This window comes from Andrena cerasifolii, chromosome 2 (assembly GCF_050908995.1).
Source record: "Andrena cerasifolii isolate SP2316 chromosome 2, iyAndCera1_principal, whole genome shotgun sequence".
Classification (NCBI taxonomy): domain Eukaryota; kingdom Metazoa; phylum Arthropoda; class Insecta; order Hymenoptera; family Andrenidae; genus Andrena; species Andrena cerasifolii.
The window spans coordinates 8,935,524-8,948,598 of record NC_135119.1 but is presented as its reverse complement, the minus strand read 5'-3'; the positions used below and the strand labels follow the sequence as shown (position 1 = coordinate 8,948,598).

General features: G+C 42.2%; 2 protein-coding genes across 3 annotated transcripts in view; one reads left to right on the top strand and one right to left on the bottom strand.

Moving 5' to 3' along the window:
- Setd3 (SET domain containing 3) overlaps positions 1-10,329 on the top strand; it is a 27,950-nt gene extending 17,621 nt beyond the window's left edge. Inside the window, exons 4-7 of the mRNA XM_076806606.1 lie at positions 7,992-8,106; positions 8,183-8,335; positions 8,412-8,735; positions 8,839-10,329. Of these exons, the coding sequence (XP_076662721.1) occupies positions 7,992-8,106; positions 8,183-8,335; positions 8,412-8,735; positions 8,839-8,964 (718 nt within the window). The 3' untranslated portion in view covers positions 8,965-10,329. The remainder of the gene's footprint in view (positions 1-7,991; positions 8,107-8,182; positions 8,336-8,411; positions 8,736-8,838) is intronic.
- LOC143365967 (uncharacterized) lies at positions 10,123-13,075 on the bottom strand. 2 transcript variants are annotated; one of them, XM_076806601.1, is made up of 2 exons: positions 12,493-13,075; positions 10,123-12,419 (listed from the first exon to the last, which is right to left on the bottom strand). In XM_076806601.1, the coding sequence occupies exon 2, from the start codon at positions 12,377-12,379 to the stop codon at positions 10,820-10,822; it is 1,560 nt and encodes a 519-aa protein (XP_076662716.1). In that variant the 5' UTR covers positions 12,380-12,419; positions 12,493-13,075; the 3' UTR covers positions 10,123-10,819. The 2 variants fall into 2 exon arrangements, with proteins under 2 accessions (XP_076662716.1, XP_076662715.1); XM_076806600.1 differs by having other exon boundaries at positions 12,502-13,074.

Here is a 13,075-nt window from a genome sequence, read left to right as displayed (position 1 = left end):
GTATGTTTGAGGAAATTTCGTGAAGTTTAAGGGCGATTTAATTACGTTGTATGTAGGAAATTCTAATCGAAATTTTGAAAACGGTCGTTTCACCGGTCGCGGTAGGAATAGTGTTATTATTTACATAGAAGTTGAGCGAATCTTTGTAAAAAACAGTGAGATCCCCATAAAAAATATTGGAAAAGGTAAAAAAATTACGCCAAGTATATGAAATCAAATAAATCGCAAAAAAAAAGATAATAATAATTACAAGATAGAAAAAGATGTGAAATCAAAATGAGCTGCAAGTACTTTAATTTTTTTACTTTTTTCAAGTTTTTTTATGGAGATCTCACTATTTTTTACAAAGATAATTCATGTACTTGGCGTAATTCTTTTACTTTTTTCAAGTTTCTTATGGGGATAGTGTTAACGGGATTGTTATTTACATAGAAGTTGAGCGAATTCAGAGTAGCGTTGGTTGAAGAGTTGTTTTGAAATTAAATATTACTTGGAGGAACGGGGTAGTTTCGTTCCGTGGTGATTTCGATTTTGGAGGAATAGTTGCTTCCTGTTAAGCAGATCTGACAAGGGAAGATCCCGAAGCCGAAAATTCAAAAAATTCTGAAACTTCGTGGATACGTAGGGGATTTCCTTCTGATTACAACGCAATTTTTTTTTCTGCCCAAAATCACTCTAAGCGGGTGAAATTAACCCCTGAAGATTCGGCTATTTTTCGATTTTATTTTGTAACAAGCAATCTGTAAGAGATAGAAAAGTAGTTTCAAGACAAAAGTTACTTCTTTTAATGAGATCTATCATTCGGTAAACAAATTATTTTACAGCACGCGCAAATTAAAAAAATTATAAAATTGCTGCCCAAATTCACTCTAAGGGGGTGAAATTGACTCCTGAAAATCAGTTTTTTTTGTGTTATAACTCTGGAACAGTAAGAACTGTAAGAACTATAAGTTACCAAATGATAGTCCTAATTAAAAGAAGTAACTTTTTCCTGAACACTTATTTTCTATCTCCTACAGTTCGCGAGTAATAATACAAAATAAAAAAAATTCAGGGGTCAATTGCACCCCCTTGGAGTGAATATGAACAGCAGACGAAATTGCGTTGTACTCAGGAGGACTTCCCCTACATATTTACAGAGTTTCATAATTCTTTGAATTTAAGGGATTGAAATCTTCCCTTGTTAATTAAATGTATGAGGTTTGAAACTTGGCAACCGGGCATACATGAAAATGGTTACTCCTACGAAGAAAACTCACAGGACCTTTTTCGTAGAGAATTTCCTAGGCTACAAATTACATAATAACTGTTTTCGCCATAAAACTGCTAGATAAGGAGATATTCGCGAAAAACTGTAATTATTTTTCAACCCTCTGTAAAACTTTTACCGGCGGTCAATGGGGACTTTCGACATATCGTTTAAAACGCCCAAATAGAAGCTGGTTACCAAAATTTAGCTTGGTGGGATTTATCCCGAAGACAGACCCTAATTTCACTGGCCTAGAAGTCTCATCGAAATCGACGAGCCGGCGTTTGTTGCATCATCCTTGCGAGCCCTCTCTCCTCCGTATATTCGTCAATAGAGCCGCTCGTATTTCCGGAATTGCCTGGGCGACCGTAATTGCGATGGTTTCCAAGACCGCGCCGACAGAAACAGCGACCGTTCGCCAGCGCAGCTATCCCGCGGTAGAAAGTGCGCGCTAGACGGAGATCTCACGATCTTCGATTCATAGCACGACCTTCCCACGTGCAGTGGACTGTGCACCCATCCCCACGGTGCAATGCTTCGCGCTGCGCTCGTCTCCCGATTCTTATCGTCGCGATGCATTGCGAAACGTCTCCAGTCGTTCTTATCCCCTGCCCTCCGTCCCCCCTCTCCCCCTTTTGTTCGGGCCGCGTCGTCACAGCCGTTTCCCGCGGGGGACGGCTCGTTAGCGTCACGCTTTTCGCCGCGCTTTCCTCGTTAATTAATGCCGGTAAATCCATCGACGGGCCAGGGCGCGCGAAACCGTTGTGCCGGTCGATTCGATAATTCGTAACATTTCCCGCGGGACCACGAGCCACCTTACGTTCGCCGAAGCTGCCTGGGTAGGATGCTACCAGAAGTGGGCCTTACGGTGGTTCTTCTTTGCCTCTGTCTGCTGGTCGAATGCGAGACAGCCTGTAGGGGAGATCGGGTTAACCCTTAACTGGTATACTGTTTTTTCAAACGTAACTGTTATCTTGGGGTCGTGGCAGACCCCAAATAAAAAAGGACACAGAAATTTGTAAAGTCGACATTAGATGAACCTCTATGAATACCTATTTTGTTCGTAGGTAATGTATAAAATAATAGATACGTAGAAAGTTAAACTATTATGATGAAATTAATTAGAAATTCAGTTTACAAACTTAGACAACCGAATATTTTGCAGCGAACCTTGCGTGCTTGGGGTCATGACTGACCCTAGGATACCAGTTAAGGGTTGAAGTGAGCCCGGAAAAGTTTGAAGTCGAATAAAATTTTTCCCTCTCAATAAAAATGCGTGGAAATGGGTTTATAATATAATTTAAACGTTACTGTTGATGAATGACGAATAGCAATACTTAAAATAAACTTGGAGTATATTAAAATTCAACTTGAAAGAAACGATGCAAGTGGTATCACTTTACCCCATGTGTGGGGTAAAATGAACTCCTATCCGGGGTAAAGTGAGATGCAACAAAATAAGAACTTTAATTAAGGATGTAGGTAGATATTAACCCCGTGCGCTGGAATGGCATGTTTAGCACGGCAGCTTCTGGCTTTTTTGCACCGTGGTTGTCAAAAACTGTGGCAGATTTTTCATTTTTTTGGGGGGTTAGTTTCTGTTCCACCACGCCGCGTGGTTTTCTAGCCAGCTGGCAGGTTGGGATATTGCGCACATCACTTGAGCGTCGGTTCTTAGCAGCCATTTGCAGCTCAGTTTACCCCGGCCACTTTACCCCGAACATGTACTCAGTGGAAAATTAATTATTTAATAATGTTGGGATTAATGTTTTGGCAAACGCCTGTACGCGTATGTTTATAAGCTTGCTTTAAACGCGCAGAAAAAAATTGGAGTTAAAATAACACATTTATGACTGATTTATGCGGAAAGCTAAATGGCAAAGAAAACCAATCGGAAGTCTCGAAAAATTAATTTCTAATTCTTTAAATGAATTTACATTTTTCGATATCTGAATGTGCATAATTATCATTCTTATATTACATACATTTATTACGTCACCAAAATTTGTAAATTTATTCTTTTGTTAAAGGACAAGTAATTAAGGAAGCTCGTTTTACCCCGAGGTTCACTTTACCCCGGTCTCCCCTATTACTCTTTTTTTTTAATATCTTCGTTAGGTCTCTCGTGGCCGGCGTTATGACCGGAGCATGGTGACATTTCACCCACTGTTGGATTCCGACGATTCTTAAAAGGGGAACGTATAAAGTTCGGGTGACCAATCGGGCCCAAACTTTGCGGACGGTTGATGCACGAATTTATTAGCGAACGAGATTTGAATACTTGCATTCACCAGAGTTTTCACATGGACAGACTGAATCACGATTAGGGTTTGCAAACCGGTAAATCGGTAAATCGGTTTGAAGCTTTTTTTCACTGATAACGTAGTAGATATCGACGGAATTATGCGCTGCATTGCTATACATACAATTTTTACCGGTAATTCGCCAAATTTTTACCGGTAAATATCGAGAAATACGTAATTTATCAAATTACCGGTAAAAATTGGATGTATAGCAATGTAGCGCATATATATATAGCGCATAATTCCGTCGACATCTACTACGTTATCGGTGAAAAAAAAACTTCACACCGATTTACCGATTTACCGGTTTGCAATCCCTAATCACGATAAACCGAAATAGGAACGTTCACCTTTTGCTGGGATGCTGGGTCCATTTTGATCTAACTCACTCGTACACACCTGAAAACTAGGTGCAAGCTTCCTACATTAGATTCTCATCTTGTTGTGATCTAAAATCCTGTGATCTTCCTCGAGGAGTGATGTTTAGGGTGGGTGAAAATGGGCCCCGCAAACCGCCCGGGGAGTGTTAGCTGAACGATGTAAAATATGCCGGGTAAGGGAAGAAAATCGTTGGTTCTGTCTCTGACGAAAACACTTAAACGAACGTTACTCTCTTTCGAATGGTATCTCCTCTTCCGTGGCTAAGATCGTCGGCCGTGGAGAAGAGCGCCTGGAGTCTCGACGCGAACAGCGCTTCGCCAAACGAGAGAGGACGCGCTCGCACTTTCACACGGGCCCGAACTTTCATACGGTTTGCCCGCCAGCTAGTAACGCGCGCGAGAGCCGCCGCCGTGCGTTCCCTTTTCCCGTTCTTCTCCGTTTTCTTCCACGGAGCATAATTTTCTATTATCCGCTTAAACGCGTCCGCTCGCTTCCAGTTTCCCAGCTGATCCGCATGAATCGCATTGCCCCTCTTTCGCTCGATCTCGCTCCAGCGACGAGGCGCATTATGCCTCGTGGCCCAGAACATCGCGAACGACAACGTTGCTGCACAGCGAGCCGCCGTTTCCCTCTCGAGACCGTTATGAAATTTGGCGCTGCACAGGTGGGGTAAACGACCCAATTACTGGCAACTAACCAATTAATGTCACAAGGCGCAAGTTGTTTCTGAGCTAGAGCGTAGAATACTAGAGGTGTGCGGGTACCCGACTTTTCGGGCGGGCCCGAACGGGGGCCCGGGACAGATGGGTCTACGACAGGCCTTCCCAAGTAGGGGAAATGCACTCCTAAAACAGATGTTTCGGTTCTCCCTCCACCGGTGCGCCTTCAGCTAAGGTGGGACGACTCCTACAACCCTCTCTTCGTGGAGACAGTAACGTCGCTGGGAAGCATGTTGGGCGCTTTAGGGCGAAAGTACCAAATGTGTGAAATTTTTATAGGAAATTTCATAATGATTTAAAAGTAGTAGGAAAAATTAAAATTTAAACTAGCATTTCAAAATGACGTGAAAAGAATTACAAAGAATGTATTACATACATTGTTAAATTAAAATTTAAACTAGTTTAAATTAAAATTAAAATTAAACTAGTTTGAATTTTAATTTTTAAAATTAAACTAGTTTGAATTTTAATTTTTAAAATTAAACTAGTTTGAATTTTAATTTTTAAAATTAAACTAGTTTAATTTTTAATTTTTCCTACTATTTTTAAGTCATTATGAAATTTCCTATAAAAATTTCACACATTTGATACTTTCGCCCTAAAGCGCCCAACATGCTTCCCAGCGACGTTACTGTCTCCTCGGAGAGAGGGTTGTAGGAGTCGTCCCACCTTAGCTGAAGGCGCACCGGTGGAGGGAGAACCGAAACATCTGTTTTAGGAGTGCATTTCCCCTATTTGGGAAGGCCTGGTCTACGAGTAGTCCGACTGTGTCGTGTAGCCCGATTACTTCGGGTAGCTCGATTATTTCGGGTAATGCGGTGTTTGATAAGTTGATATACGTATTCAGCTTCTTTAAACAACCGAGTACTCGACAAGTATGTACAAAACTCTTTACCTACATGAAACTTCAGAGTAAGATAATTTTCACGTGAAAAAATAACGCTTCTAACGGGTTTATTCAAAATGATACTTCATTTGATACAACCTGTATATTAATTTTGTATAAGGCGCATAAGTTGAATTTTTACTTAAGGAGGATTTTGAACAAATCCGTTAGAAGCATTAATTTTTCACGTGAAAATTATCGTATTCTGAAGTTCCATATAGGTAAAGGATTTTGTACATACTTGTCGAAAACTCGGTTGTTTCAAAACACCGCATTACCCGAAATAATCGAGCTACCCGACACAGTCGGACTACCCGTGGGCCCGTCTGTCCCGGGCCTGCATCCGAGCCCGCCCGACTTTACCCGATCCGATCCGACCGCTCGGGTACCCGACACATTTGATTACCCGCACATCCCTATAGAATACCATAGTGTCATTGTTATCTTTACCTTTGCGATTACTATTATTTTTGCTTTCTCTTTTTCTGAATCTGTGTATATATATTTTTTGTCCGGTATACTAGCTAACTATAGCTGACTGTCTCTTACTTAGTTACATGCTTCTTTGTATCTAAAGGGTACGTCCCGTTAAATTAATAAATATATAAATAAATAAATAAATATATAAATAAATAAATAAATAAATAAATATCATTTAAACGAAGCTGAAATGAAATTTCTTTCAATCGCTACTTTATATCGCACGCAGAGTTCGAACTATTGCTTTCTGAACACCCCAGGAGGGATTTCAATGCGCAACTAGAAGTTTATTTAGACTTTAACAGCGGTGGTCGCGTATCAGCGATACCTATCTGCACCGCGTTTGTCGATCATAAAATCCGGCTTTTGGCGACAGACTTCCGTCTTTACGTAAGAGGAAGCAATCTAATAGCCAGGCGACAACCAGAACGATCTCGACAATACGATCTCGGGGGGCTTTCGTTCTGTCCCGCGGAATGTCCACTTTTGTCCTGCCGCTGCGGCGTAGCTAGCAAGCCTGCGCGAAGAAAGTACGCACACAGAGAAAGGATTCGCCGCGGCGAGATAACGATGGAAAGAGAAACCGGCCAAAGTCACTTTATCCCCGTTTTATTCGCTCAATCATTGAAATTCGGCCACGGAGCGTCAGAACTCTGAGCTGCTCTAAAGCCCGACAGATGATGCGCGCTCTAACGCTGTGTCTCAGCGCCTGAGCGGTGGTTTCGAATATTTTAGAAAGCTGCTTTAGAGACATTAAATCGTCCTTTTCTTTCGACTTTATGGGTCTTTGTCTCGAATTCAGATGGCCGCACGAAGAGTCCACGATTTTCCTCTATACGCACCATTCTCGCCCAACATTATTTGCGGCGAAGCCGTGAAACTTGAGCCAAGCGGTTCCCTGGAGAGAGAGAAAGTCGGGGAGGAGAGGGGACGACGACTACGACGACGACGATGGCAATGAATCTTCTTTTACTTCCATTTCCGGATTTGTGGGTCAAGTTCTTGCCTGAAAAGCAGGCACAGCTGCTGCTCCACGGTTCTCTAGCGTGCCTCTTTCGAAGGCGAAAGTCACTATAAGGCTTCTTACGCCGGTTCCCGTGATTCAGACGAAATCTGTGTACTTGTTTTTCAGCGAATTCCTGCGGGTCTTCTGACGAGTCGTTCTCACAAATCTTTCCATCTTGCACCTACCTAGGAACTTCGTAGTGAATTCCTTTATTATTACTGTGCGAAGAAATGGGAGGGAACGAAGAGTTGGAGTTTTAAGTCTGTTCGTTGGTGTTACTTTTGCAATCTTCTCCATCACTTATTTTCAAGTTAAGTCCCTTTTTTTATTTGTACGGCCGATTTTGTTGGGCCCTTTCTGGAGGTTCTCAAAATATTGCGGTCATCTATTTGATAGCGTTAGAGATCATTTTAGCAGAACAACTTAAAGCAGCCTGTATTTCTGTATAGGATTTTCCCATCTTTTCTGAATTTTAAAATAAGTCCTCTTTCTTCATCCGTACAACGTTTAACAGGACCCACTGAAATAAAGTGCAATTAAAAATACTAGCTCTTGGTATTAAATTCACTTCATTATGACGATAACTTACTTCTAGTTCGATTTAAATCGCACACTCCTTTGTTTTCGCAGAGTAAACGAGGAATAAGGATCGCACTGCTGTTTTAATGTTAAGGAGAATCACTGAAGTGATAATTTGAGATTAACCCTTAGGCTAAGTGTTGCCAGATTTAAATCTGCTTATTGTTATAATAATTTTACTTAACCCTTGAGTAATCAATATATGTGCTCATGTTGAATGTGTTGGTTACTGTATTATTGGGAAAGACGATTTTAATTATTTACCCTAAAGTACCGATACTTTAATGTTCACAGCTGTAGGTGTGGATCTACTGATTTATAATTATTATAAGGCGAATGTCCCAATTTCCGCGGTGGCTGATATTTTGCAATGAAACGAATGTTTCAGCTGGGCAGTTTCTACAGTAATGACGAGGCAGAATCTAATTCCGAGCGAGGACGGTTCACGCATGATCCACGCTTTGATCCCTATGTGGGACATGTGCAATCACGAGAACGGGAGAGTGAGTCCCCATCATCGTCCACGTTTGTATACGCAACAGCGAGCGTTCTTTAACGTCGTCCAGTTTCTCGTTTCAGATCACCACGGATTTCAACGCAACATCTGACTGCTGCGAGTGTTACGCTCTGCGGGACTTCAAGGAAGGGGAGCAGATATTTATCAGCTACGGGCCCAGAACGAACTCCGACTTTTTCGTGCACTCGGGATTCGTTTACGTGGACAACAGACAAGTACGCCCAGTTTATTCCCAATCGCAATGCTCCATAGAGTCCTTGTTTCTCAGTCACTCCTTTCGCGTTCTCTTAGGACGGCTTCAAGTTGCGGCTTGGAATCAGCAAAGCTGACTCCCTGCAGAAGGAACGCATCGAGCTGTTGAACAAGCTCGAGCTGCCCTCGGTGGGCGAGTTCCTGTTGAAGCCAGGGTCAGAACCGATCTCTGACTTGCTGCTGGCGTTCCTCAGGGTGTTCAGCATGCGCAAGCCGGAACTCACCCACTGGCTCCGCTCTGATCGCGTCTACGATCTGAAGCATATGGACTGCGCTCTGGAGACTGTCGTCGAGGAGAACGTCCGGAAATTTCTGCTTACGAGGCTGCAGCTCTTAATTGCTAATTATCCGACGAGCCTGAAGGTGAAAGTGAAACGAAAACAGCCGCGTTGTTTTATCACACAAAGCGGTGCCACGGCGGCATTAGAGAATCCCAATGGTTACGCTGGCTTGTCTGTGTTAACAGGAGGACCTGCAACTGCTGGAGACATCGTTGCCTCAGATTAAAAAGCTGGCTATCCAACTGAGGGTTACGGAGAAGAGAATACTCCTGGGCGCTCTAGAATACGTGGAACAGTGGATCAAAGCTTAACGATTGACAATTTTTTTTCGTATCGATGGAATCTGATTTTCGTTGTTCTTACAAATTAATGGTAATAGGATGCTACAGAGGAATGTGAGTGGGAAAACGCACGGTCAGAGGAGGAGCCGTGTAAGATACATTAAAGTGTGCTAGACAGTGGAGGGAATATTTATGTACGTGTATTCGACAACTATACAATGCAATGTAAAGTTAATCGCGTGCTTCAAAATGTCTCGATTCTTGTTGTCGAGAGTTGAGAACATTTGGAAGCATGCGGACCGTTTTTATCTGTCACGTTAAAAGTGAAATCAGACGGCACGTGGATCGGCGAGCGAGCGCGCCCTGAGAACGCTCATGGCTTGCCGACTCGCGAGCCGAGCCATCTCGCCGAGCCCATGTGCCCTGAGAACGCTCATGGCTCGCGGACCCGCGAGCCGAACCGTCTCGCTGAGTCCCGCGCCGTGAGAGCTCATGGATCACTGATTCGCGAGCCGGTGGGCGAGCCGGATCGGTGAGCTTGGCACGAGACTCGCCGAGCCCATGCGCCCTGAGAACGCTCATGGCTCGCGGACCCGCGAGCCGAGCCGTCTCGCCGAGTCCCGCGCCGTGAGAACGCTCATGGCTCGTCGATTCGCAAGCCTGGGCGAGCCGGCTCGGCTCACCGATCCACGTGCCGTCTGATTTCACCTTAATGTTTCCCGTGAAACTGTGCTTCGAGTGGTGTAACTAATCGTGTTCGTATCTCTGGCCACAAGACTTAACTTCAGCTTTGATAACAAAGAAAAGAACAGAAAAAATGTACAAACGAGATGTTACTATTCATGGATATTTATTTTTCAAAGAAGATAGTTAAGAGATCTAATTCTTTATTGTAAGCTATTGTGCGATATTACACAGGCCTACAAAATCAGACTTACAAAACAATTATACGCCGTAAGATTTACCAATATACATATATGTGTGTGTATATATATATATATATATATATATATATATATATATCGCGATCGAATTCTAACAGTACGCATAAAATTAAGACAAGCAGCGAGTTCCGGATATATTTTCCAGCCATTAAAGTTGTATTGTATCATGTTTACCCCATGGAATTTTATGCAGTGACTTGAAGAACTTGATACAGTACGCTTATACAAATGATAATTATATAAGATTACACGAATGTATTTACGTAAAAATATACGAGCCAATTCAATCGCATATAATAAAGATGATAAGGTAGACTAATAAATTAGGCGGCGCTACAGCAGGACTGATAGCTCTGTGTATTGCTTTCTAAATACGTCGGGGCAGACATGATACAGCCAAATTACAAATGTCGCGTTAACTAAACGTTACATTCTATCCTCTAATACAGAACACAGGAAATATACGACATGATTACATTATTTTAATAAACCACTGGAAAACTCTCTTGCTATCTGATCCAAAAAGTTCTCTAATCAGAGAAATCATACGAGATTTACAGTTATAGTCTTTAAGCGACGCCATCGACTTCGATACCAGTATCTGAATAAATCAGTGACCATTCTGTATGTTACATGATTGCTAAAAAAATATACACGTATATATATGTTTATCCCCTGCGTTGAGTGAGGTCAAATCGTAATACAGTTTAGTCTAGAACTTTTTGATCAGATACTATCGAATACATGTTCTTATCGATAATTTATACATTGATCGATGCCAGTCGTGTTTAATTGTATTTAATATATCCTACAGTGTGACTGATCTATACCAACGGCGCATTTCATTGTTACGACTAATCATTTAATAATCATTTTCAGATCCTTTAAGTTCCGTTCTTTCTAACTCGTTTGGAATTAACTTCTCCAATATTATCTTAAATTTACAGCGTGCTTTGAAATTCAACTTTATCCTTGGATAAGTTCATGTTATGCTTCGCGCTGGCATAATTTGCGGTCTCGTTTTTTAGTACACGAAGCAGTATTTCACTGACAGACTCTTCGTTTCGCTCTCCATTACATTCGTCTTCCTTCGAAGCCACTTTCTTAACATTCTCAATGTTATGGTCTTCTCGTACGTGTAAAATGAGCGACGGTAAGGCGTAGAATATTTTATCGCACAGATTGCACTGGAACGTTTTTCCGTCTGCTGTCTGCAAGCAGTGGAGATAGTCTTTCATAGAACTATACGTTTGCCTATGTAACTCCAGGTGCTTCTCGTGATCCATAGCAAGGATGAATTCGTAAGAACATATTGGACATTTCAAATTGTGCTTCGTCCACATTGTATGAGCTTTTAATCGATGCAAACTATCGTAAACTTTACCACAGATGGGGCACTTCATACATTTATGATTGCGCAGCGTTTCCATGCTTTCGTATAGTCCGCTGCACTCCTTACATTGATAAGTTCTTTCCCTTTTACACGCATGCTTGAACCAATGCTTCTCTAATTGCGGCAACAGATCGAACACTAACTTACAGAGAGCGCATATAAATCGTCCGCAGCGATCTCTTTTCATAGTAAAGTTTGACGCCCATATGTCCCAGTGTTTCTCGAAGTTATTCTTGCGCAGTAAATTCTCATTGCAAAACTCGCATTGATCCTGGTGTTTGGACAAGTGAGTGAACAACATCCCGGGCTCGGTGTTCGTGTAGGCGCAAAAGGAACAGACGAAGGCGTCCTCGTCCTTGTACATGTGAGTGTACAAGTGTTTTTGGAATGAGTTTGAAGTAAAAAACATCGCGCCGCACGCCGGACATTTTAGGTAAGGTGTACCCTTCTCCGTGTTATATAACGGCAGGGGTCTGAAACTTTCTAACCAGTCGATGTCCTCTTTAGAGTCTGTAATATTTTCCTGATCCATAGAAGACTCCTCGCAATCTATTTCCTCCATAGTCGGCACGCGTTCGTCTATATCGGGAGTAATGAACGAGTGGTCTTCTTCCTTTATTTCAATTATAGGCTCGTGTTTCGGCAAGAGCTTCCTCAACAATAAGATTTTATTACGTCGCTTAGAACGATGCCGAGATTTAGACTTCTTATCGGATAAAGAGGGTTCACTGGACAGCTTCTTCGTCATTAATGCATCGTCCGACTCCAACTGAGTTATTATTATAAAGTCTTTACGATTAGGTACAGATGTAACGTATGAGAGTGGCGATTCCGTTTGCAGGTCATCCCAATCGCTGATCGTGGATTCGCTGGTAATTTCAGAGTCATTGTCAATTGACAGAAGCTCTGACGATATATCGTCATCCTGAGACTCGACGTCATCTTCGTCATCTGGGGCCAGAAGCGCTGTCCTTAATATTCTTTCATTCGTCATAGGATACTTATCCTTTTCGTAAGTCTCTCCATCATTTTTCTCCCCACAAGCTTCTTCGTCCTCCATTGTATCCTTCGAAAACTCTTTACATACTACGTCTTCCAGCGTTAACATTATCCACCCATAGAAGTTGTACGCCCGGCTCAAGTGACTACTGTAAGATACAGAACAGTATGTTATCACTGCTAGACCATTTACATGAAAAGTTCTAAGGAATGAAACATAACCTCGCTTACGCTTGTTAGCCGCATCGTGTCCTTTTGTCGCGTTCAATTGCATGTAAACAATTAGACCAAACCTTGTGAAATCGATCTCTATAACGCCGTAAAAGATGCGTAGGCGCGTGCGGACGCTTGATCTGACTTCACTTCAAGTTCTTCTTCACCGTGCAAACATCGATTTGTTGCTTCGTAGAGTTCTTTAGAGACACATCAGAAGGTGGACCAAAAAAGGGTGTGTTAGGGCCAAGCATTCGTCATTCGATTTCCTGAGCTTCATACGAGATTCACAGCCCGCGGTGCTCTCATTATTATTCCCACTCGAATAACTCTGATCAGCTGTTTTCTGATTACACACGAAATTGACAGGACGTTACGGAGCGCGTCCAACCGATGACCTGCCGCTGGTTAGACGAACAGTAACTCTCAACTTCCTCAGTACCTATACTATATTGTACAATTTGTCTAAGGTAATAGAGGTAACTGAAAATATTTTTTAAATCCGTTTTGGTATGGAGGATTATTCTTGTTTGGGCACGGTGTACATTATTCTTCGCAATGGACTACGTTCTACGATGCTGAAGTGAAATAC